This window comes from Geotrypetes seraphini, chromosome 1, assembly GCF_902459505.1.
Source record: "Geotrypetes seraphini chromosome 1, aGeoSer1.1, whole genome shotgun sequence".
NCBI lineage: Eukaryota > Metazoa > Chordata > Amphibia > Gymnophiona > Dermophiidae > Geotrypetes > Geotrypetes seraphini.
In genome coordinates, this window is record NC_047084.1 from 10,143,329 (window position 1) to 10,170,296 (window position 26,968).

The 26,968-nt window shown below is 43.2% G+C and overlaps 1 protein-coding gene across 1 annotated transcript in view; it reads right to left on the reverse strand.

Annotated features, from left to right (window-relative positions):
- Window positions 1-26,968, reverse strand: part of ADGRV1 (adhesion G protein-coupled receptor V1) — a 786,618-nt gene that overhangs the window by 624,086 nt on the left and 135,564 nt on the right. The window contains exons 21-25 of the mRNA XM_033919809.1: window positions 26,321-26,694; window positions 22,515-22,691; window positions 15,497-15,677; window positions 10,303-10,505; window positions 6,846-6,975 (exon numbers count right to left, since the gene is read on the reverse strand). Coding sequence (XP_033775700.1) covers window positions 6,846-6,975; window positions 10,303-10,505; window positions 15,497-15,677; window positions 22,515-22,691; window positions 26,321-26,694 — 1,065 coding nt within the window. The remainder of the gene's footprint in view (window positions 1-6,845; window positions 6,976-10,302; window positions 10,506-15,496; window positions 15,678-22,514; window positions 22,692-26,320; window positions 26,695-26,968) is intronic.

Genomic DNA, 26,968 nt, shown 5'->3' on the forward strand with positions numbered 1-26,968 from the left:
GAAAAAACAAGAAAAAATCGCGGTGCTAGAAGGCAGTTGGGGCAGAGCCTGAAAAACACGTCTTCTAGGCTCGCGGAAAATTTTGAACTGGAGACCACGAGGGGATGCACCCCCTAGTGGAGCAGGAAGGCACGCATGCGCGGAGCAGCAGAGCAAACTTAAATCTTCAATCAAGTTTGCTTGAAAATGCTTCCGCATCGGGGCTCCGTAGATGACGTCACCCACATGTGAGAATATCATGCCTGCTTGTCCTGGGATAATGTTTGATTTGTTTTTTTTGTGTGTGAACTTAAGTTGATTTTCAAAGAAACTACCTGGGTAGTTTGCCTTTAAAAATTTAAGTAAAATACATGTGCTTATAGTGACCTGGACTATACAGCTATTGGGCCTATTTAACAATTGTGTCATCTCCCCCCCACCCCAATTTGAACTAGAAGTTTCAAAAGACTAGATGACAATCTCTCAATGGCATTAGCAATGCCCAAGAGGATGACAGTAGTGAATGCAATAGCAACGAGAGCAACTGTTGCTAGCATTACTGTTAGCATAAACTGACCTAAGAAACTGTCCTGAAGAGCTCATTAATTTTCTTATATTTTCTTCTCTTTTTTGGTCAAGTAGCATCTTTGAACTATTGCCTTTTTGCCTTACTGACAGTTTTTGCATTTCCTCATTGTTCTTTCTGTTTCTAGTTCTCTCTCTATTCTTCCTTCCTCTCAATGCATAGTGTGATGTTTCGAGCTTGAGCTAAGCATGTTGGAAACTGAGCAGCTAAGCTCTCTGGGAGATACACTGGAACTTGAAACAATTCAGTGCTTTGATTGGGACTCATGGACTGATAGCCTGGAAATCCATCCATTTTAGATCATTTTTCAATTGCAGACTTTCAAAACCATATCATCCCATCAGGGTCCTATTATTTAAAACCATTTCTGTCTCTGGCATACTGCTATCTTCATGCAGTACAGAAGAATAGAAATTAGAGTGAAAGAACAGCAGATATAATACAGTATTAATTATGGCATTGTAGAAAGGCAAGACATAAAAGTATTGCACAGAACAATGACTTTTATATGAAGTGTAATTATTTAAGGATTTCATACAAATATTAAGCATCCAACATGTTCTTATATTTAAGATCATATTTTTTAGATAAAAGTCTTAGGCTTAGGCTTTTCTCTACTGTAGTTCTAGGTCTAAAGTGAAAGATCTTAATGAACTACCGTATTTTCACTCATATACCGCGCACCTGTGTAAAATGCGCACACGGGTATAGCGCGCGGGGAACAGAAATTTATGTAATAAAATTTTAATATAGCGCGCACACGCGTATACCGCGCATGCTAAAACCTCCTCCAACCTACTCCGAACCGGCATCTTCCCCCCCCGCTAGCATCCCCCCCTCCCCCACGATCCTACATCCCCCCCAGCACCGCAAAGACAACTCTTACCCGATTGGGCACCTGCACCGGCACCAGCACCAATGCACAGGATGTGCCAGTGCCAGTGCCCGAAGATCCTCCCTCGTTGGACTGGGCTGGGCTGGGCTCCGGCATTCCCCCTGCGAACCGGCATCCTCCCCCCCCCCCCCCGCTCATGGCACCCCCCTCCCCCGCGATCCTACATCCCCCCCAGCACCACAAATACAACTCTTACCCGATTGGGCACCGGCACCAGCACCAGCACCAATGCACAGGATGTGCCAGTGCCAGTGCCTGAAGATCCTCCCTCGTTGGGTTGGGCTGGGCTGGGCGGTACGAGAAAGATCCTCCTTCTTCCTGTGCCGGGCTGGACTAAGCTTTGAGCATTTGCGCATGCTCAAAGCCTTCTGGTCTCGCTCTCTCCGAGATTATCTCGGAGAGAGCGAGACCAGAAGGCTTTGAGCATGTGCAAATGCTTAAAGCCTAGTCCAGCCCGGCACAGGAAGAAGAAGGATCTCTCTCGCACCGCCCAGCCCAGCCCAACCCAACGAGGGAGGATCTTCAGGCACTGGCACTGGCACATCCTGTGCATTGGTGCTGATGCCGGTGCCAGTGCCCAATCGGGTAAGAGTTGTCTTTGCAGTGCTGGGGGGGATATAGGATCACGGAGGAGGGGGGGTGATGCGAGCGGGGGGGGGGGAGGATGCCGGTTTGCAGGGGGAATGCCGGATAAGAATGAAAAAAAATTGTACAACGCGCTCACACGTATAACGCGCATGGTTATGCACGGTTTGTAAAATCGTGTATAACGCGCGCGTTATATGCGTGAAAATACGGTAGTCCTTAAGTATATGTTTGGGGGAGGGGTGAAATGGTAAAGGGCTCTTTAACTAAACTGCGGTAGGAGCTTGCACACACTTAAGGGCAAATTCTATAAGAAGCGCCTAATTAGGCACTGTTCAGCGCGATTCAAGTAAAATTGAGTGCTGTTTAATGAATCATGCTGAGTGGAACTATTTTGGAGGCGCCCAAGAAATAGGCCAGCTCTAGGCACAACTAAAAGTTAGGCGCCTAGCTGAGAGCTTAAGCACGCTTAAGAACAGTGATTCTGCAACAAGGTGCCTAACATGTAGCCACGCCCACATCTAACATGCATAGCACCTATTTTTTTGAAGGCTGCCTACATTTTTAGAGGCGCCTTGTTACAAAATCGCACTTTCTTGATAGGCGCCTATGTTTCAATCAGTGCTGATTAAAAAGCTTAATTAAGCTTGTTATTCAATTTAGATAGGCACCTATCTAGTTGGGCACCTTCGAAATAGGTGCCTAACTTTAGGCGCTGGTACAGAATTTGGGCCTTAGGGCCTGATTCTCTATAGTGAGCGCACTGGTTACAGAATTTGGGCCTTAGGGCCTGATTCTCTATAGTGAGCCTTAGCGTGCCTACACTGTAGGCATGCAGTTATCAATAAACGGCTTTGCACACATTGTAGAATCATACCTACAGTTTTGTATAATCATGTGAAATATAGGCCTATGTTTCACACACCTACCACGCGCGTCCAGAGGTTCATAGTGATGCTTAAGTATGCATAAGGCAACTTCAGGTGCAAACTACAGATCCACCTGCCTTACACTTTCTTATGCATTGCTATGTGCCTTCGTACACCCGAGATAGGCGTGATGCAGGCTCGTTAGTACAGCATGCCTAATTATTTCACACCTAATTATTTTTTTAAAACATGCTCTGCCATTGGCTAGTTAGGTGGCAGTAGCGCACCTATCACCACCTAACTTTAGTGCTCACTATAGGGAATCAGGCCCATACTGTATGTTAAAAGGGCTTATCATATGTTAAAAGAGCTTGCCGCAGGACATTAGCTGCCATCCTACAGTAAATTCCCCTATCTGTGTGTATACACTACGCACTAACATAATTTTTTGTCATTTTCTCTAGGAAACCGTGTTTGTCGGTGGAGAGTGGATGTGACAGCTTTAATCAGTTAGCATATGAGACACTGCTAATGTAAACCGCTCTGAATTCACTGCCAAGACATTAATAGTGGTATAGAAGCTTCAAATCAGGGGTGTCCAACCTTTTGGCTTCCCTGGGCCACATTGGTCGAAAAAAAATGTTTCTGGGGCTGCAGCAAGACAGAGGAGGGAGCCGGCAAGACGGTAAACACTCGGGGGCAGCAGAGGAAAACACTGCATCGCCTTTGACAGGGGCCGCACAAAATACTTCACTGGGCCACAGGTTGGACACCCCTGCAAGTTTAAATAAACAATCATTCTCTTCTTGATTGGGCTAAGAACTTTTCAACAGTCCTTCGTAAATCATAATGTAATGCAATTGGATAAAATGGGGTTTGTTCTAAAATAGCATGAGATAATGATAAACTAATACCTCTTTAGCCCATATTGCTAATTATACCCATTAATGTTTTACAGTCAATGCCTTAGATATGGTAAGAATTATAAATAAATAACTGTTTTACAGGGGGATAGAAGGCTTAGGGTTCCTTTTACTAAAACTGCAGCAAAAATGGCTTTAGCAGGTTGGTTATGTGTGACTTTCCTGCGTAATAAGACCACTTGTGGTACTGTTGAAAAATGGCCAACTTTCCCAGGTTTTTAATTAATGGCCATGTGATAATCTTGCCATTAGCACGCGGCCATTAAACAAAGTTGCTGTGTGAGCACTTACTGACACCTATTTTATAGGCAGTAAGGACCCATGTTCTTTTACAAAGCCACACTAGCAGCTGTGCTGCGCCTACAGCCCCGAAACCCATAGAGATTTAAAGGGCTTTGGGGCTGTTGTCGCACGGCAGCCGCTAGCGCAGCTTTGTAAAAGAGGCGGATAGTATATTAAAAACCATTATACAGGTTTTAAAATGAATTTGAGCAGTAACAGGAAGCTAGTGCAATTTTTTCATTAAGAGAGTAGTCCTAAACTAGATAAAGAAAATATTAACTGTACTGCAACATTTTGAATGGTCTAGATACTAATAACTTGAATAAACAGTACCTCTTAATAGTAGCCCATGTTGATAACTCCACCCCTTAATTGTGCAAAATGCTGACTCCGTTCATATATATGTTGCATATTTAATTTAAAACTGAGCCAAATTTTACTACTATGAGAGGCCGCTGAAAAGTTCTCAGCCCAACCAACAAAGTTGGGGCAGTCTCCATCGAGGGCTCTACATTTAGTCCAGTGATTTGCCACATTTTTTGTTCCATATTTTTTCGATGCAATCAAAAAAAGTAGTAAATCACTAGACTTAGTGTATAGACCTAAATGGAGACTGCCCCAACTTTGTTAGCTGGGCTGAGAACCAGTGGCATAACAAGAGGGGCGGTCCGCCCCGGGTGCACACTCCAAGGGGGTGCATAGCCGGCCGGATCCGGAACCTCCCACGCTGCTTCAAACGGCACTTCAGCGAGGCTGCCATACTTAGAGCAGAGTCGGCAGCCGCGCTGAAGTGAAGAAGGTCCCGCGATGACTGGGAAGAGGTGTGACATCGGGGGGGGGGGGGACCGGCAGCCACAGTCATTGCGGGATCTTGCCGCAACTAACTGCATCTGCCGGCCCAGCCTCCCTCCGACGTCACTTACCTCGTCCATCTGAGCAGAAGCAGTCATCGCGGGACCTTTGAGATGGAGAAAGAAAGGAGGTCATAGTGGTATGGAATCATGCTGAAGGGTAACAAAGGGGGGTCAGGGTGGTAGGGAATCATGCTGAAGGGTGACAAAGGGGGGTCAGGGTGGTAAGGAATCATGCTGAAGGGTGACAAAGGGGGTCAGGGTGATATGGAATCATGGTGAAGGGTGAGAAAGGGGGTCAGGGTGGTATGGATGCATGGTGGAGGGAGAGAAAGGGGCAGATGCTGAAAGAATTGCAGGGAAAGAGACATAAGGGGGAATGATACTGCATGGAATTGGGTTGTAGGGAGCGAAAGGGGGCAGATGCTGATGGAAGGGGGGAAGAGAGAGAAGGGGCAGATGATAGAAGTGGGGAGAGAGAAGAGGGCAGATGATGGAAGGAGGGGAAAAAGAGAGAGAAGGGGCAGATGATGGAAGTGGAGAGAAGGAGAGAGAAGAGGGTAGATGTTGGAAGTGGGGGGAAAGAGAGAGAAGGGGCAGTTGATGGAAGTGGGGAAAGAGAAGAGGGCAGATGATGGAAGGAGGGGATAAATAAAAGGAGGGCACATGATGGGGGAAAAGGATTGAGTTAGGGAAATACTGGAGGGGCTGAGGGAAAGAGGTGGTGAGCTGTAGATAGACAGTAAAAAAGGAAATTGATGAGAGGGTAGTAAGAACGTAATCTAGGATGCAGAAAATAAATTGAAAATAAAAATGAGGGAAGAAAGGGATTGCAGAAGAGAGATGTGGGAGAGGGAAGGAGAGGAGAGAGATGCCAGACCAATGGGGGTGAAAGGAGAGATGGAAGGGGAAGGCATACAGTTTCTGGAAGGGGCATAGAAGGAGAGAAGATGCCATATAGGGGCAGAGAGATGGCAGACAGTGGATGGAAGGAAGAGAGTAACAAGAAGATGAAGAAAGCAGAAACCAGACAAAGGTAGAAAAAAAGTTTTCTATTTATTTATTGCTTTAGGAGACATGTGTCACTGTTTCTGTGTTGTTGCATTGTATGCAGAGTCCAGCTTCTTGCTGGTTCAATTTAACCTTTGTCTATGTATTTCTATTTTATCCCCCTTTTACAAAACTGTGGAGCGTTTTTTAGCAACAGCCGTGGTGGTAGCAGCTCTGATGCCCAGAATTCTATGAGCGTCAGAGCTGTTACCACCGTGGCTAAAATCCACACTACAGTTTTGTAAAAGCGGTAGGGGTTAGTTTGTGATGACACATTCCATACTAGGCAAAGGTGTTTTCTGTGTTCTGTGTGTTCAAAAGACATGGTTTTCTGTTAGGATTGATGGTGTAGGATTGATCTGTACTAGTCTGGCTTGTTTAGTTTTACAATGGGTGTATTGATGTTTTACTGCTCACTGCATATGTAAGATGCTGCCTTTTCCTAGGTACTCATGTATGATGTGTGGATTGTTACTAAAAATCGTGTTTTTCATACAGATGGGGGGAGGGGGTGCCAAAAAATGATGGGCCCCGGGTGTCACATATGCTAGGTATGCCACTGCTGAGAACTTTTCAATGCCCCTTCGTACTTATCATTTCTTTAGCACTGCTAAACATAGGCAGTGCTATACATTAAACATGTAAGAGACAATCCCTGCTCAATTTTGTTGCCCTTACCATATTTTTTATTATTGTACAGTATCTAAAGAAAACTTCAAACACAGAAGGTGATGAGACTGATAAGTGGGACATAAAAATAAATAAAATCATGTACCTTGTGTGAGGTGCAAAATAACAAAGACTTTGCACCCTTCAAAACCTTACCTCCTCCTCCAGAGTTCAGCAGCTCAACTTTGAAATACTTTTCCAGTTCAGGAATTGAATCATCTGTGATGTTAACAGTAATGTATTTATATCTTTCTCCAGGCTGAAATTCCAAGGTACCTGAAATATCCTAAATTATAAATGTCATTAGGTTGTTTTCTTATGACAATTCATACGATTGTATATGACAGAGAATCGTGATGTCTTCTATCATGGAAAGTGCTTCGTGTAATTATTTGTAAATTAATTAGATATGTGGAGGGGCATTTTCAAAAATATGTCTGTCTAGTTTGGACATATGGTACTAGACGTCCAAAGTTGGCGGTAAGAAAATGTCTATTTTCAAAAGTCAAACCACCATATATCTAGAAATATTTTCTTTTTATGAAAATCTTCTATCAGGACCTTCAGGCCATTGGGACACCCAGTCACGGACCCAATGGCCTGAAGGTCCTGATAGAGGATTTTCATAACACCGCTGTGGCAGAAAATTGGTTTTCCAGGCGGTCAATCATTTATTTATGATACAGGGGATTGATGAAAGGGCAGATACTTGTGTGTGACACCACCACAGGGTCTCATGGGGGTGGGGGGCAAGGGTTGGATCAATGTTAAGAGGAAACACAGTTTGAATTTTTTGGGGGGGAGACTGTCAGCTAAGTCATTACCGACTAGCTGACATGGGTTTGGGTTGTGAAGACCACTTTGGGAAAATTTCAATGATTTTCATTCATGGTTAATGTTATTGCATTGTTTGTTAAATAAAGCTGCAGCCAGAATTTATTTATCCATAATAAGATTTGTTGTGTTTTAATTTCTAAGTATTATTGTTGAACAATGAAAGCAGTGTGAATGCCAATGTTAAATTGTTTGTGCCTAAATGTGACAGAATATGTGCAACTTACACTACCGTATATTGTAATTTACACACATAAATTTCTACTCTACCCAGCCTTCTTACAGTTACACACTATGAGCTCCTTTAATCAAGCAGTGGAGAGTTTTACAATGGAACGGCGAGGTAAATGCTCTAGCGGTCAAAGGAATTGAATGAGAGTTAAGCATTTACCTCACCGGCCCGTGGTAAAACTGTCTACCGCTGCTTGATACACTGAGAGATTAGGGAAGCTGGGCCGGTTCTCCCTTGAAAAGAGGATACTGAGAGGAGACATGATTGAAACATTCAAGATAATGAAGGGAATAGACTTAGTAGATAAAGACAGACTGTTCACCCTCTCCAAGGTAGAGAGAACGAGAGGTTCTAAAGTTAAAAGGGGATAGATTCCGTACAAACGTAAGGAAGTTCTTCTTCACCCAGAGAGTGGTGGAGAACTGGAATGCTAAGGGAAAACACGCTCCAGGGATTCAAGACAGGGATGGACAAGTTCCTGCTGAACTGGAACGAACGCAGATAGGACTGGTCTCAGTTAGGGCACAGGTCTTTGACCTGGGGGCCACCACGTGAGCGGACTGCTGGGCGCGATGGACAACTGGTCTGACCTAGCAGCAGCAATTCTTATGTTCTTATGTACTGTAGTTATAGAATAGCAGTTGGGTACGATGCTGCCATGAATGCCATACTGGGTCAGATGTTCCATCTATCCTTGATGCACCTAGGTCTTTTCTTGACTGGTGACTCCTAATGTGGAGTCTAGCATCAAGTAGCTATGACTTGAATCATTTTTCCAAATGTGTCTCACTTTCCTTTTGTTCACATAAAGTTTCATCTGCCATTTGGATGCCCAGTCTTCTAATTTCCTAAAGTCATCCTGCAGTTTCTCAAAGTTTGCATGAAATTGAATAACTTTTAACAGTTTCATTTCATCTGAAATTTCATTCATCATTCCCATTTTTAGATCATGTATAAATATGTGAAAAAATTCTGATTCAAGTACAGATCCTTGAGGCACTTCGCTGTTCAGCTTTCTCCATGGACCGAATTGGCAATTCAACCCGACCCTTTCTTTACCATCTTTTAAACAGTTCCCAATCCACAACAGATCGTTGCCTCCTATTCCATGGCTTTTTAGTTCCCTTAAAAGTCTCTATGGAATTTGTTTGAAAGCTTTCTGAAAATCTAGATATATTACATCAATTGGCTGACCTTAATCCACATGTTTATTCACACCTTCAAAAAATATAGCAAATTGGTGAGGCAAGATTTCCCTCAACTGAATCTATGTTGATTTTTTCCCATTAAACCATGTTAGTATATGTGTTTGATAATTTTATTCTTTATAATAGTTTCTTTCATTTTGCCTATCACTGAGGTCAGGATTACCAATCTGCACTATCCCAGATCACCCTGGAACCCTTTTTAAAAATTGGCACTACATTGGCCATCTTCCAGTCTTCAGATAACATAAGTATGTTAACGACAGGTTACAGCTCATTAATAGTAGATCAGCAATTTAATTTTTCATTCGGTCCAGGTGATTTATTGCTCTTTAACTTTTTTATTTGGCTCAGTACGTCTTCCAAGTTCATCAAGATTGTTTCAGTTCCTTTGTAATGTCACATTTCAATACCATTTTTAGAGCAGGTAAATCTTTTATATCCTCCTCAGCAAAAATTGAAGCAAAATATTCATTAATTTAGGGGTGCTGTTACAAAGCTGCAGTAAGTACTAACGCAAAATGGCATCCTATAGTAATTTTGCCATATGCATTCACTATCCGCGTGCTAAAACAATAATGGTATAATGTAAGTAGTGAATGTGGGAATCTAGGGATGATATAAGTGAATTGATGAGTTATTGAAATCAGTCACAGAAGTCTTATAAAAATATGCCCCCTCTTTTATTAAGCCGCGTTAGGCTTTTTTATCACCGGCTGCAACAGTATTAGCTCCGATGCTCATAGGAATGTTATGAGCATCGGAGCTTTTACTGCCATGGCTAGCGATAAAGGCTAATGCGGCTTCATAAAAGGGGAGATAGTGATGATATATAAACCTTTCTATTGAAAGTTGGAATTTTGGATTAAAGGACTTTTCTTTATCAGTCACAGAGATGTTCTTAAAAATGCCTAATGGTATCCAAAGCAGTCCATTAAAGACTATAATTCAGGATTGATTTGTTTTATATTTTAAAGGTAATTTGAGTGTCATTGGAATTAAAGGCAAGAACGTAAGTTTTGTCAGCAGTAGAGGGTATACAATTTTTTCTGCATTTTGATGAAAAAGTATATAAAAAATGGGTGATATTTGGTGATTTATTTATTTTAGGAGGATGACAACAATCAAACTAACAACATGAAGTCATTTTATGATGTTGTCTTAAAATAAATTGATTTTAAATAGATACTGACTTTGAAACTTTGATCAGAGTTGTAGTCAGAATTCACTTGTGATAGATACCAAACTGCAATTCCAGATTTATTTGGGATTTTTCAAGGCAAAAAGTGTAAGACAATAAAGAGTAAAGAAGTGTGTTTTCCCAGCTATTGCATTTACTTACTGAATAGTCCTCAGAACTGAAAGCTGTGACTGAAACTGTTCTGTAATCCACCATTAATCTTCCCAGAATGCCTTGTGCACGAACTACTAACAACTTGACTTGTCCTATTTCCTCCTTTATAGTAATTTCAGGAACACTGGATGCAGGAAGGATCTTTGTGTCACTAGGCTGAGGAGGAGGTCCTACAGAAAACTGCAGCAAACCTGAGAAATGTAAAAAGGCAGATTTTAGACAGAACATAGATATAGGAACATCTTAAATTCCAATAAAATTTTACAAAAGGGTCTACCAATGTAGAACCTTTTCTAAAATGCATGCAGGAATAAGCATGTATCTGCCTGATATGTGCTATTTAATAAGCCAGGAATGACTCTTGGGGCTCCTTTTACAAAGGCGCACTAGCAGTTTTAGCGAGTGCTTAGCGCACGCTATAATGCCGCACGCACTAGCTGCTACGCCTCCTTTTAAGCAGGCGATAATTTTTCGGCTAGCACGTGCTATAGCGTGCGCTAATCTTGTGCATGCGCTAAAAACGCTAGCACACCTTAGTAAAAGGAGCCCTTGGTCAGTTAAAATAACATTTAGCTAGCTAACCACTAATATTCACTCAGCTATCTCTGCTGAATATTAGTAGTTAGCAGCTAAAACTTGGCTAGCTATATCACACGATAGACACCAATTTTAAATGCTGTCCAGCCAAGTTTAGCAGCCAAATCGGGCCACGTAAATAGCTGGTCTATCTTTAGCTGCTATAACTTAGTTGGCCAGCATTTAAAATCGACTGAGTCAGCTAAATTTGAGCTGACCAAAAATAAACCAGATATTCAATGCTAGTCACCAGAAATGGCTCAGAATTTAATATCTCAGTTCAGCGTTGACTTCAGAAGTTAGCCAACATAGCCGACATGATGGCAGATAAAGGCCAACTGGCCCATCTAGTCTGCCCATCCACAATAACCATTATCTCTTTCTCTCTCCGAGAGATCCCATGTGTCTATCCCAGGACCTTTTGAATTCAGACACAGTCTCTGTCTCCACCACCTCTTCTGGGAGACTGTTCCATGCATCTACCACCCTTTCTGTAAAAAAGTATTTTCTTAGATTACTCTGATTCCTTAGATTAATCCGGAACCTATCACCTCCTGCAATCTGAATATTAGGCCCTATGTGTATGGAACATTCAGAGGTAGGATCCATTTTGCAAATGCCAAAATCTACAATATCAATGGAAGCAAATCAACAGCATTGACATCTATGTACCAGCACATACACATGTATGCTGGTATTTCAGAGATATACATACAAGGGTGGTTTGAAAAGTTTGGTAAAAAAGCAAGTTAAACAACATGGAGGGGCATTTTCAGTAGTGTGTCTAAGTCCAACTTTGTGCATTTACCACTAGACATCCAAAGTCAGATACAGAAAAACAGCTATCTTCAAACTTCCCGGATGTCCAAATTTTTTTTAATGAAAATTGGCTACTTGGACATCTTGGCTGACAAAACGTCTAACCTTATGCAACATTTTCGACCACAGATGCGTCCAAGCTCCACAAATGCAGACCAATTAGATGTGGGAGAGGTCAGCATTATAATAGACTGGCTACACAGACATACCAACAGAGCAGTGGGGCACTTTAGAGGGCAATGCTATGAAATTCACATAAAGGGTGTCAGATGCATATCTCACCAAAATCCCCTTATAATTTAGGATGAGCCCTCCAAAACTCCCCTAAAACATATAATACCCACCTGTCTCCCACCCCAAAAGCCCTTATGGCTGCAAGTGGCATCTATATGGAAATAGAGTATGATTTTAGTGGGTTTTGTTGGCCTCACACTTTACATCATAAATGTAGTAGTCAAAGTGTCTTATGGGTCTGGATCCTCCTTTCTATGGTTCACTAGCCCATCTACCAGGCTATTGAAGACACCTGTGTGATGCTGTACTAGGCCTTCCCATACCAGATGCTAATGTTCTACAGACAGGTATGTACTCTAAATAGGATATTTTGAGGGTGGGAGGGGTCTATGAGCATTAGGGAAGTGTAGAGGGTCATACTTTAATGCATGCAGTGGTCCTTTGGTCAATTTGGGCACCTTTAGGACACTCAGACACATCGAACCCAGTTCTAACTCCAGTCTAAGTTCCTTCTAGGATGTTCCAAGAGAACTTCAATTATCACTGTAGGATGCTCAGTTTTAAGCCCACCTGATGCCACTCATAACACACCTCACAACACACCCCTTTGAGCTTTGGATGCACAGTGGCTTAGAAGTCCTGCTGGACATCCAGAAATTTAGTTTCAAAAAGTCGGCACTTGGACATCCCAGCTATTAGGACGTGCAGGTGCTGACTCAGGTGAGTTTTTGGACACCTGTATGTTTTGATTATGAGCCCCGTAGTCTCCATCAAGGGCTAAATTGAACTCTTCAATTGGGTATCCCTTTGCTTGTCCACCGGCCACTTCTGTTTATAACTTCGCTATCTCCTTCTTGCTTGCTCCCGACTTGCTAAGCTATATTGATTGATTGACTTATTTGTAACTTCGCTGTCGATGTACAGTCTCTTGTCATGTAAACCGCTTTGAACTATTCTGGTACTGCGGTATACAAAAATAAAGTTATTATTATTAAATACTTAGTCCAGTAAGTTTCCAGTTTTTTTTCTAAGCTATTTTTCCTACGATATGAAAAAACTGGAAACTCTCTAGACTAAGTGTATAGCCCTAGATGGAGACTGTTCAACAGTACCCCTTCCTATGTCCAAACTTTTCAAACCATCCTCGTCGTACATGTGCCAATACATAGACATGTGAGTTGTTATACTGGGTAAGACCAATGGCTTATCTAGCCCAGTACTCTGTTTCCCAGTGGCTAATCCAGGTCACAAATACCTGACAGATAATCATATAGTAGCAAAAACAAATAGTAGCGCAATTCCATTATAAGCAGTAGCTTTCCCATCTCTATCTCTGTAGCAGATTATAGACTTTTCCTCCAGGAACCTGTCCAACCTTTTTTTAAGTTAACCACTGTTACCACATCCTCCAACAATAAGTTCCATAGCCATATGAGAAACCTAAATGCCTATGTTTTCCAAGGGAGATAGGAATGGGGGCAAACGTATGCAACATACATATCTAAATGCTAGTATATGCACATCCAAACTGTGACAAGAATTTCTAAAATAATTGTCAAAGGTCAAAAAAATTTTTTTTGAAACTTTTCGTTTATTGAAAAAAGGAAAACAGCAGTACAAAATTAAACATACAACTGTTGTATCATGGCTCTTTGACACAATGCAAGTTTTCAAGTTTCAAGTTTTATTAAGAATTTGCTATCCCGCCTTTTTAAATTACAAAGCGGCTTTACAATAAATAAAAAAAAAAAGAAAACAGGGCAAACAGACACTGTGACCAGGCACGGCCAAGCTGGACTCAGCGAGTGACCTAACCCAATGCACACAAACCTTGGCTGAGCAGTTTGCGAGGTTGTTTTGGTAGCTAGGTAAGGCTCAAAATAAAAGAGTTTAAAACTTTGGGTGCAATTTTCTTGGGTACCGTTTATTGTTTCACCAGCATAACCAAGTGTCAAATAAATTCTCAGGATTGTATCACCTTGGGCTTGAGTCCAGCATTTACAAACCAAAACAAAACAATTGCTGTCCAAAAATATGCCAGAATATAAAAGCCTTATTCCAACAAAATAAAAGCTTTTCTTCTGCCAGGCAAAACTCCCTTGGAGTTAGGCTTAATGCCCCAAGGGTGGGATCCTCTCCAAATAATTTTCCCTCAATGGATCAGCTTGCTGAAAAATCTGATATGTTCCATCAGGATTTGCCACTGAAGTTACCAGGTTGCTTTTGAAGTAAGATCAGTTAATTCAGCAAACTACAAACTTGCTGGTGGGTTTATTTAATTAGCTTATTAATTATAGAGATTTAGTGCAAAGCATAATGTGGGTTCCGTGCACAAATTTCTGAGCTATTATGGCAGCACTATGCTGAAAGGAGTCTAAAACACAGGAAAACATGCAGAGACGTTAGTGCTCTGAACATTTTAATTCAATGCTATTGGAGATATCCTTCTCCTATGTTTTCTGCTATGTACTCTAGTCTTAATTATATGTGAACCGAGACGAGCTCCACTGGGAGATGACCCGGTATATAAACCAAAGATTAGATTAGATTAGATATGAGTTATTAATAACCATGGATATAAAGTGCAGAAAAGACCTGGGCGGCATGGTTTTCTAACACCAGGACTTTAACCTGTGGTCTGAAGAGGAGTAAAAAGTTTGCTCATTCTGCAGCAGCTAGTGTCAATGCAGATTTCATTCCTGTTTTCTTTTTTGCGAGCATGAAGGACTCACTGTTTATACAGTATATAGCTCTGTAGAAGGAGATGGGCAGAGGTCCTGCTAAGCAGCTTTGAGCTGCATGGAAGTCCTGCACTGGCATTCCTCATGGTAGAAAAAGGTACATTATCAATTTCAATCCTAAGAGACAGGCAGAAAGGACTGCCTGCCATCCAGAAATATCTCACTAGGGGCTCCTTTTACTAAGGTGCGCTAGCATTTTTAACGCACGCACAGCGCGCGCTAGCTGAAAAATTACCGCCTGCTTAAAAGGAGGCATAGCGGCTAGCACGCGCGACATTTTAGCGCACGCTATTCTACACGTTAAGGCCCTAACGCACCTTTGTAAAAGGAGCCCTAGATCTCTCATTTGTTTATGTATTCAATTTTCTATACTGTTCTTCCAGGAGAGCTCAGAAAGGTTTACATGAGTTTATTTAGGTACACAAGCATTTTTCCCTCTCTATCCTGGCAGGCTCACAATCGCAATGGGGGGATTAAGTGACTTGCCCAAGGTCACAAGGAGTAGTGTGGGTTTGAACCTACAACTTCAGGGTGCTGAGGCTGTAGCTTTAACCACTGCGCCACACACTTCCCACTATTAGATCGCTCATACCACAACAACTCCTCAACTCCACCTTGTCCAGAGTTTCTGATGCAGTAAGAAGGGTGTATATTATACTAATCTCTGTTTTATGGGATAGTCATGTGCATGCCCAATAAAAGGGGAATCATAATAGTATGTATTAGCATCAGATAAAGAATCTGATACCTAATCTGCTGAAATAATCCAGTTCTTATAAAAATAAAAGTGAAACTTCCATTTTTGTTGTTACCATATGGATGGTCACTGGCTCTGATGGTAATATTTGTTGATTTCTTCTCTGGGTCTATACTAGCTCCACTAGTTGGCGCAGATCCAGTTTTTCCATCTCCAGGAACAGCAGAGACCAAGATCACACTGAAGTGTTCCGCAAGCTCAGGAAGATCATCATCGAGAATATGCAAGTTCAAAACCTAATACAAGGAGAAAGACAAATTAAAAACAAATAAATGTACTGCAGAAAATAGGAAAAAAAAAAAAAAATCTCATCCAAAGATATTATAATCCAAGATCTTTGATCCTATGACCTAATAATATGGGATTCATTTTCCAGCTCTGTAATCATGACACAGCCTTGCTGATCAAGTTTCAAGTTTATTTATAATTTGATATACCAACCATCACAAGTATCTGGTCGGTTTACAATAATAAAAATTTAAAAAAGAAAAAAAAAGAAATACATAAGATATTTAAAATTGCATAAATAGCTAAGAAAAGAAAAAAAAATGGGGAAAGTTAATGACAAGACAAAGACATAGGGCTCCTTTTATCAAGCCGCGCTAGCGTTTTAATGTGCGTAATAGCGTGCGCTAAACTGCCAGCTGCGCTAGCCGTTACCGCTTCCTCTTGAGCAGGTGGTAGTTTTTGGCCAGCGCAGGGGTTAACGCGTGATGAAAAGTTGCGTGCGTTAACCCCGCTAGCGCAGCTTGATAAAAGGAGCCCATAATGGAGACAAGTGGGTGACGAAAGGAGGGAGGGGGGAAAAGGAGGTTGTTAATTACATTATGTAAATGAATAAAAAGGAAATAAAGGGAAGGGTAAAACAAATGGGAGAGGGGAATGTCGCTTCTTAAAAGCGTTTCTCTGTTTATTAGTTTTTGTTTTGTTTTTCTTTTTTCGGGTCTCAGTTGGAGTTTAGATAGGCGTCTTTGAATTGAAATGTTTTAAGGTGTGTTTTAAACTTGTTTAGGGAGTTTTCAGCACGGAGGTGAGGTGGCATTGTATTCCAAAGCGAGGGCGCAACAGTGGAAAATATAGTATTTCTAGTATAGTATAAGTCCTTAATTGAGGGGACTGTCAGTAAGTTCTGATTAGTAGATCTAAGGGCCCTAGCAGGGGTATGAGGGGTTAAATATTTGTCTAGAAAGGCAGGGAGATGGGAGGTCCTAATTTTGAAAACTAGGAGGAGAATCTTATAAGTTGTTCTGTGAGAGACTGATAACCAGTGTGACTCTCGAAGTAGCGGGGTGACGTGATCACATTATGAAATGGGAATTAATGCTGTTCTGAGTGCATTAAATCTGAAAATAGATTCCAGTTCTGTGGTGTTCAGTGGCATAGTAAGGGGAGGGGGGTGGGGTGGGGGGTGGACAGCCCCAGGCGCCGTCTTGGAGGGGGCACTGGTATCTCTCCGTCCTCTATGCTATGCTTGTGCACTCCCTTCCCCAACCCCCAGACCTCTTTAAATCTAGCCTGCTGCTCGTGCAGGCCTGGCTCCCTCTGAAATCCGTTCTGGGTTGCGGGGCCACAAAGTGACATCAGAGGGAAAGCCAATACCAGCACGAGTAGCTGGCTGGAGAAGCTGTGAAATTGATAAGCAATAGTCACTTGGTATTAACTGTTCAAGGGGCTCTTTTGTGGACTTCTTTGCCTGAGGAGATAAAAAAATGCATCGAGTCTATTGCGATTCAGGAAGCTGGTTAAATCAACTCAATTTACGTAATGTTTTTCATGAATGGGTGGCTTGTTTGATACTTATATACCTTTTTTATATGCTGTTTTATGTAGATTTTATGTTATGTTTTGAGTGTTATTTGACTATTATATATGTTTTATTGTATCTTGCTCAGAATTGTAGCATGATTACGAGTAATAAATTTTTAAATCATTTAATTAATTAATGCAGGAGCTCTTAGCACCCCCTAAATAGGAGGGGGGTAAGTGTTCCCATATTTACAGTAAGTATTTGCAGATGCTGTGAACTAATGACAACATTACTGCATGAGCTATAAATACAAAGGTCAAAAATCTCCCATTTTATGGATGCACTAGAAATGGGTTTAGCATACAAGAAAAACCTGTGTTCGGATCCTGCTTAGCCCATTTCATAGTATTTCTTAGTAAAAGGACCCTAGAGATATAGGGCTCCTTTTATCAAGCTGCGCTAGCGGGGTTAACACGCGTGACTTTTTATCACGTGTTAACCCCCGCGCTGGCCTAAAACTTACCGCCTGCTCAAGGGAGGCGTTAGCAGCTAGCGTGGCCAGCAGTTTAGCACGCGGTATTACACATGTTAAACCACTAGCGTGGCTTGATAAAAGGAGCCCCATAGCCTTATGCTAAGAGTACAAAAATTTGAAAGGTTAAACAAAGGGTCCCTTATACAAGTCCATGGTAACGATGCTGCCACTTTAAATGCACCAAAGCCCATAGGAATTGAATGGGCTTCAGTGCATTTACCAAGGCAACATCACTATCGCAGGTGCTGTGCTAGATGGGTCCTTATGCTGTTATATATGTTGTGGTATTCAGCCTATGCCTGCTAGGAGTGTCCCCAGAGCAGTGCATAGCTCAAGAGCAGACACTCCACAAACAGCTCAATTTAAACCCTCAACTGAGCATTTTGGTGACTTTCCTTCTTTGACCCCTAGAGGGAGTGGGAGAGAAGAATTGCAGGTTTCCCAACTAGAGAGTTGCGCGGGGACAGAAATCCCACCCGTCCCCACCCGTCCCCGCCAAAGTCCCACCCATCCCCACCCGTCCCCGTGAGGAATCCCACCCGTCCCCACCCGTCCCCGTGAGGAATCCCTCCGTCCCCACCCGTCCCCGCGAGGAATCCCCCGTCCATATAAACTTCAGAAATAGTTATTTCATTTAATTATGCTACTGAATTAAAGGCTCTGGTAGAAACCCATTTACAAATAAGCAAAAAGACTTTATTAATTTGAAAATATTAATTGGGAAGAATACATACTTTGCAAATGGGTTTCTACCAGAGCCTCTAATGTTTATAAATTTTTATCAACACAACTAATATACTACTTTATCCTGAAGCAAAATAAAAAAAAAGAAATATAATTCTTTTCCTACCTTTGTTGCCTGGTTTCTGCTTTCCTCATGTTCTCATTCAATTCCTTCCATCCACTGTCTCTCTTCCTTCTGCATCTTCCATTTGCTCTGTTACTGTGCCTCTCCCTTTCTTCCCCCTTCCAAATTGGTCTGGCACCCATCTTCTTCTCTCCGCTCCCCCCATGTCTGGCATCTGTCTTCTTCCCTGCCAGCGTCTTCTCCCTACTCTCTCTTCCCCATTTCCTTCTCCCCCCATCTTCCCCATGTCCTGTCAGCGTCCTTCTCCCCCCTCTGTCTTCCACATGTGCTTTCAGTGTCCTTCTCCCCCCTCTGCTTCCCCATGTCCTTTCAGCGTCCTTCTCCCTCTCTGTCTTCCCCATGGCCTTTCAGCGTCCTTCTCCATCCCCCCCCCGTCTTCCCCATGTCCTTTCAGCGTCCTTCTCCACCCCTTTGTCTTCCCCATGTGCTTTCAGCATCCTTCTCCCCCCTCTGTCTTCCACAACTGCTTTCAGGGTCCTTCCCCCCCCCGCCCTTCCCATGGCCTTTCAGCGTCCTTCTCCACCCCTTTGTCTTCCCCATGTCCTTTCAGCGTCCTTCTCTACCCCTTTGTCTTCCCCATGTGCTTTCAGCATCCTTCTCCCCCCTCTGTCTTCCACAAGTGCTTTCAGAGTCCTTCCCCCCCGCCCTTCCCATGGCCTTTCAGCGTCCTTCTCCACCCCTTTGTATTCCCCATGTGCTTTCAGTGTCCTTCTCCCTCCTCTGTCTTCAAGTGCTTTCAGAGTCCTTCCCCCCCTCCTCCCGTCTTCCCCATGGCCTTTCAGCGTCCTTCTCCCCACTCCTTCTCTACCGCCCCGGATGCAGCACAGCCGGCCAGGTCCCCTTACTTTTGTGGCACTTCCCCGACCGACTGACAACAGCCCCGGTCCGACAAACCTCCCTGCCCTTAACTGCGAATCTAAATTACCTTATTACAGCTGCTGTAAGAAGATAATTTAGATTCGCGGCTACAGGGCAGGGAGGATTATTGGACCGGGGCTGTTGTCGGTCGGTCGGGGAAGTGCCACAAAAGTAAGGGGACCTGGCCGGCTGTGCTGCAACCGGGGCGGGGTGTGGCAGGGCGGACCGCCCCCTCCCTTGGTAGCCACTCGAACCGCAAGGCTACTCTCCTCCTTACCTGCACTGCCTGCAGCACAGAGCCAAACGGAAGTCTTCCCGAAGTCAGCGCTGACGTCGGAGGGAGGGAGGGCTTTGTTTAAGCCCTCCCTCCCCTCCAACGTCAGCGCTGACGTCAGGAAGACTTCCGTTCGGCTCTGTGCTGCAAGCAGAGAAGGTAGGGAGAAGAGCCGCGCGACTGAGTACATCCAGCCCCGCAGGAACCCCGCGACCCTCAGAGGCGTCCCCACGGGATCCCCGCGACCCTAGGGGGCATCCCCACGGGATCCCCGCGACCCTAGGGGCGTCCCCACGGGATCCCCGTGACCCAAAGGGGGAACCCGCGGGATGCCCGCGGGTCCCGCGGGATTCCCGTCGTCCCCGTTCCCGTGCAGCTCTCTATTCCCAACCCCGACACAGCTCTAGGTTACTTCCCAGCAGTCACCTGCAGGCTGGAAGCAGAAACAGCTGGAAAACTTTTTCATCTGAGGGTTTGGGGCATGGCGGCAGGCTATTACACCAGAGAGCTGAACAGCTAGAGAGACAGAAGGAGAAGGAACAGCAAGAGGAAAGGCAGAGAGACTCAGGGTTGAGAGCTCTGAATGGCAGTGAGCAGCTGGAAAGTATGGAGCTGACTGAGGCTGGTTTGGAGCCACCTAACTTCATGCCTGAAGATTTCCAGGACATGGAGCTGGAGCCATATGCTGAGCCACGGAATGGAGTCCTGCCAATGGAGGTTTGCTGGACTGAAGGCAAGTACAGTGGTACCTCAGTTTACGAGTGCACTGGTTTGCGAGTGTTTTGCAAGACAAGCAAAACATTTGCAAAATCGGCGCCTTGGAAACCGAGTGTGAACTTGCAGGCCTTGAGCATGCACAGATGCTCAAGGCCCAGCAGAAGAGGAGGCCGATCTTCGGGCACCGGCACCAAGCACAGGACATGCCGGTGCCAAGATGACTATAAGAAGCAGTGGGGGGGTGCTGGATCGCGGCAGGGGGGTGCCGGATCGCGGGGGGGGAGAGTGCCGGATCGCAGGGGGGCCTTCGGGGGGAGCAGTGCCGGTTCTCGTGGAGGGGGGGGGGAACATATCAAAGCGAGTTTCCATTATTTCCTATGAGGAAACTCGCTTTGATAAACGAGCATTTTGGATTACAAGCATGCTCCTGGAACGGATTATGCTCGTAATCCAAGGTACCACTGTAATTCATATTGTCTAAATGCCTTTCTTGAACATTGCTTAACTAAGCTGATTGAACGTTTTTTGGGTAACCCTGAAGAAGGTGAGGTGCTTGGAGGTACCTTTAAGAGCTGTTTTGAATTTTGTGTTTTTTTCTTTTCCTTTTTTCTCCTGGGTGAGGGAAGGGCTGTTACCAGTCCTAGGCAGTGGGGAATGCTCCGCGTTTTCTGTGGTGGGATTGAGGCCCTATGATTGGCAAATTACGACCACGCAGAGCACACTCCCTGGCCAGCACGTCAGCTGCTGGGGCCTAGTGCCGTAGCATTAGCACAGGCTGAGGATATCAGCCCAAAAGACTGTTTTTTTGAAGCTTTGAAAGTTTGGACTATTTATTGGCTGGAGAGCCAGCAGCAGCTTTGGGGAAAGCTTGAATTATGTGTTTTTGAACTTTATTTGACTGACATTAACCCAGAGACTGTTTAGCAGTGTATTGTTTGTTTTGGGACTACATTTTATATCTGGAACTTCCTGACAAGATTGTGTTTTTTTTCAATATGAAACTGATTGAACTTGAAAACAAGCAAGCTGGTTTGAATATTTTGTTTTGAAGAATAAACCCAGTTATTGCTTGATATTATACCTACCTGGTGTGGTGGTGTTCACTTCTGCTAACCTTTTTTTTTTCTTCCTTGTGCTGCCCGCAGCGGCTCACAAGAGTTTTCTCTCGCCACTTGTGCCCTAGGACCCATTGCCCTGAGGCTGCCGGTGACAAAGTGCACGATATATCATGCAGCAGCCCAGTTCCCTTTGAGGTATGGAAATATAGTTAACTATCTATTTTTAAATAAAACATTGAGATTATGCAGGGCACATTTCAGATATAAGTAGTTAGTGAATAAGGTCTATTTTATTATCGCTAGTAGTAATTGTAGTCACTTTTACTTTTTTATAGCATACTCCCTCCTGATGACACAATAGCGAAACTCGAGTCAAGGGACCGGGTTTTGGTCACTTTCGGGTGTTTAGAGTACCCTTGGGGCTCCTTTTACTAAGGTACACTAAAGAAATTAGCGCACATGAAATTACTGTACTCTACACCGTACGGTACGCTTCTAGAATAACGCCAGCTCAATGCTGGCATTAAGGTCTAGCGCACTATTCCGTGCGTTAAGGCCCTAACGCACCTTAGTAAAAGGAGCCCTTGATTTCTCATCTCTAACAGTGGAAGCTGCATGGAGAGACCTGCCTCTACTTCAGATAAGTAATACACTTACCTGTTATTGCTAGTTTTTAGACGCAGGCATTTTGGGACTAGTTGCTGTCGTGGTCCCAGTCAGCTACCACTGCTCACAAGTTCATTAGAGCACTTTGGTAAGCGGATCTGAGCACAGCACTTATATCACTAAAATTAGTTCTATTAATTGAAACTAGATCCATCTTTGTAATACATAAATATTGGATATAGCCTGTGTATGATTAGTATATTGATTTACAAGCACAGGAAAGTTTAAGCAATGCACACCATATTGTTTAGTTTAACATGATATATCATTGTAAGCTTTATTAGAAAACAATATTTCTAGAAGATTTAAAAAAAAAAGAAATATCAGAAAAACTTAAATAAAGAGATTACCTCAGATCTGGAGGAAGGAAGGAAGGTCATAACTCCACTGGTGTTAGTAAAATCAGCAATGGAGTCATAAATACTGATGGAATCAATCTGAGAAAGAATGTAGAAAACAGATACAGAGTCCAGAGCTCCTCGTGTCCGCTCAACAACACAAGATATGGTGGAACCCTCATCAGAAACCTAAAAAGACATGCAAAATGTTTTCCAGCATGTAATAAATGTGTGCAAACATCCCTCTCCCCCCTTCCTTTTACTACCACAGCCTGGAGTGCTAAATGCTCCAACGCTCATGGAATTCTATGAGCATTTAGCGCCCTGGGCTGCGTCTACCAAGGCAAAGAAAAAGAGGGCCTTAATAACAAAGATGAATTTAAAACTGCTATGTTAAACAGTAGAACACACATTTTAAGGGGTACAGGATTCCATATTTCACTACCAAAAATTTTTTAATTTCCAAAGAAGATTTTAAATACCTAAGATGAGCCATTGATGCTCTTCTAGTGACATTGCTTAATGCCTAGGATAAACTCTAAGCAAAATTATAGGGCTCCTTTTACAAAGGTGCACTAGCGTTTTTAGCACACACACCGGATTAGCACGCTGTCACAACCCTAAGCCCGTAGCTCAGCGTTTGCCAGCTGTGGCTCGGTCTAAACCTAGCCCTGCCATCAGAAGGGCTAATCAATGCGATAGGGTTGTGACCAGTCATAGGGAGAAGCCTACCTTTCCCTTTAGTTCAGATTTGGCTGATCTCCAGGGAGGAGAGGAGTTGGAGCAGAACAGCTCACAACAGCCTGAGAGGGATCTCCCTCCCCCTGCAAACTCCCAGCTGAAACAGTTAATGAGGAAGCCAAGACAAACCAGGCAAACTCTGCAGGCAACTCCGCCCCCTCAGAGAGCAGGGCAAGTTTGTCTGAGTACTTTAGAGGCGGCTCTAAAGAGGAGGAGGGCAGTTTATCCTGAACCAGCCCAGGGAAGGGTCCCTCCCGAATGTGCTCTTGAGTCCCAGGACTGGGAAATGCAAGAGCCTGACACTGACCCTCTGGCCAACCAGCTAGCTACTGAGGAACCTATGGATCTAGGTGAAACTTCCAGTCTGCCTGAAGACGTACTAATGGAAGACAGCTAAGTGGCAGGGCTGGGAGGTGTAAGGTTTATTAACCTACTGTGTTTTTGTTTGGACTGTTTGGGAAAAGGTGTTTTTGTTTGAAAGCCTTTGAGGACTTGTGCTGGTTGGGGGCTGTCCCTGTTTGAGTAAAGCAGGAAGAAAGAAAAAAAAAAAAAAAACGTTTTTCTTTTACAAGTTTAATTTGCTGGCTAAAGTTAAGCTGGCTTGGACTGCCATGGTTTGAATGAAAGAGCGGGAAGTAATGTGGGGAGAATCTACTTACCATTCCAGGTTGGGTTAGTGGGGCCATTATTGGCATTCTGTGAATCAGAAAGTAATTAGTAGATTCGTTTACTCCCCTCCCCCCACCATCTCCTTTAGAGTTGGTTGGGGACAAGCCAGAACACCTTAAGGCTTGTACACGAGAGCTTTTGAGCAGTGCTGTGAATATGGGTGTTGTTTTGCCTACAAAGTTAACAGCCTTTTTGCTTTTGTGATTTATGTTGTTTACTTACCTGATTAGAGGGCAGAGCTGTCCCCTTTGCTTTTGGGCAGCTCTAACTTTTGGTTTCCTGACATAAATTGTTTTCTTTATGGCAGAGAGTTTGGGACTGACTGTTGGCCAACTCTCTTTAACCCACCACTAAATAAAGTGGAGATTTCAGGACCAGTACTCTTTTGTCTTTTGATTTCCTGACAAAGCAGTGAATGTTATCCAGCAGGACTTCCCTCTACCTAGGGAAGCACGTCGGAGCAGCGCGAACGTGAGCGTGGGCCGTACCTACTGCAACCACGGGTACCGGCTCCGCCACAACGCGCTACCCGAAAAACTACCGCCTGCTCAAGAGGAGGCAGTAGCAGCTAGCCTGTATGGCATTTTAGCGTGCACTATTCCGCGCTTTAAGGCCCTAATGCACCTTTGTAAAAGGAGTCCATAATGCCTAATTTTGTGATTTTAGTGCTAGTTTCTTTTTATTATTAATGTATTAAATTAAATATACAAATAAAATTTAGCCCCTCCTTTACAAAGCCGCGCTAGCATTTTTAGCGCTGGTCACAGCAGAAAGACCACTGACGCTCACAGAAATCCTATGAGAGTCAAAGTTCTTAGCGCCATAGCCAGCGCTAAAAACACTAGCACGGCTTTGTAAAGGAGTGGGTTAATTCCTTAATATGGAAAATCATGTTAGGAAAAAATGCATACGAGGGGCCACTGGAATAAGTTCTCAGCCCAACAAAATTGGGACAGTCTTCATCGAGGGCGATACACTCCAGTGATTTTTCCACTTTTATTGTCCTGTCTGAAAAATATTAAATGAAAAAAGTGGTAGATCACTGGACTAACCCCCTCTTTTACAAAGCCGCACAGCAACAGCCCCGAAGCCCTTTAAATCTTTATGGGATTCAAGGCCATTACCGCGCATAAGCCGCCAGCGCGGCTTTGTAGAAGAAGGGGTAAAAGTAAAGCCCTCAGTTGAGACTACTCCAACTTTGTTGGTTGGGCTGAGAACTTTTCAGCGACCCCTCATAGCTTTTAATTTGGTTGAGGGAGTCAAAGTGGCACCTAAGGACTCAGCAACAAATGTGAATCTTCACCTGCTTATGTTTCTCCTGAAACTCACGTCTTTATCTCTCTCTTTCTTTTCTTTTTTACTTCATATTTATTGGAATTTCTCATTTATAATACCAAGCAATAATACGCTTGTACACAAATCCAGAAGAAAAACAATAGTAAAGCAAAAACATATACACTCAAAAAGGTAAATTGATCAATAGCTTTAAGTCCATAAAATAAAAGAAAAACTGTAAGGAAAATATATCACCTGAGTGACAATACAAAAAGAATAGCCATCACTATAGCACTCTAATTTAGAGCCTCTTTTACGAAGCTATTTAGCATGGGCCGCTGCGGTAACAGCCCTGAAGCCCATAGAGATTTAAAGGACTTTAGGGCCGTTGCCATGCGGCTTTGTAAAACAGGGGGTTAAATTCTGTTATGAAGTTAAACAGCCAATTCAGTTGGTTTCACTATAGAAATTCTCTTGCTATTTATGAAAACTGAAAGTTGAGCAGGCTAAAAAAAAAAAATTGTTTGACTCAAATTTAACAATGGATTTACATGGTATTTAAAGAAGAACAGGGCCCCCAACTGTAAGACTCCTGATCTTAGCAAAAGTAAGTAACGTGGAAAAATCTGAACCACATTCCCAAAAAGGGAACATCCTAATATTTAAGAAACATACAAAGCAGCCAAACTCTGTCAGCAGATAAAGCCATGGAGGGCCATTTTCGATAGGATGTCTAGGTCTGACTTTGGATATTTCCCACAAGACGTCCAAATATCGGGTGGAAGAAATGGCCATATACTTTTTTTTTTTTTTTTTTTTTTTTCAAAAATGGCCCAGCTAGGGGCTCCTTTTACAAAGGTGCGCTAGCGTTTTTAGCACACGCACAAGATTAGCGCGCACTAGCTGAAAAATTACCGCCTGCTTAAAAGGAAGCGGTAAACAGTGAAAATAGCTTGTTCTGATTCAGGAATGAGCACTTTAATGAAAGTGGTTTCATGGTATTCATTGTTATTCATTCTACAAAATGAGCACATCCTAAACCAAATCTGGTGCTGGTTTATATGAATATATTTAAATGATTCATCTTAATGGTAACCTGAGATGTGTTTTCTTGTTATTGCTGAACATTTTACCTCTGGTATACAAGGTCCTGTGAAACCAAATAGCCCATTGGCATTGTCGCTTTTTTGTATCCTAAGTGTTGCTGTAATGTTTTCCTGTGGAAGTCGTGCTCCACCATGCACAGATACTAGTTTCAACACAAACTGTTCCTCTCCTTCTTCCTCCTCCTCATCTCTTGCTGAAATAATGAAGGATTTTTTGCTTTCTCCTTGCTTGTAATCCAGATACCCAGACACAGGATGCAGGTCAGCCTTTGCTGGAGTGCTGTGAAGTTCACTAATTTCGGCTCGATTTAATTTGCGCTTATAAAGTCTCACATCCTGCATTACTCCTGTATATCTGCTGCCACCATTTACCCCTGCACCAACTCGAATTGTTCCAGGACCTGAAATTATAACAAAAGCACTTCAGCTTCTTATCAGACTTAAACTAGTTTAAGTTTAAAAAACGAGCAGCTCAGTATTCAGCAGTGTCATTGTTTAATTTTAAATATCTATAAGTTAAAGATTGAAAATTATATGTATTTTGTGCAGCACTATCTGCCCTTTTAAGGGCTCCTTTTACGAAGATGCGCTAAACGTTTTAGTACACGCACCGGATTAGCGCACGCTATAGCACGCGCTAGCCGAAAATCTACCGCCTGCTCAAAAGGAGGCAGT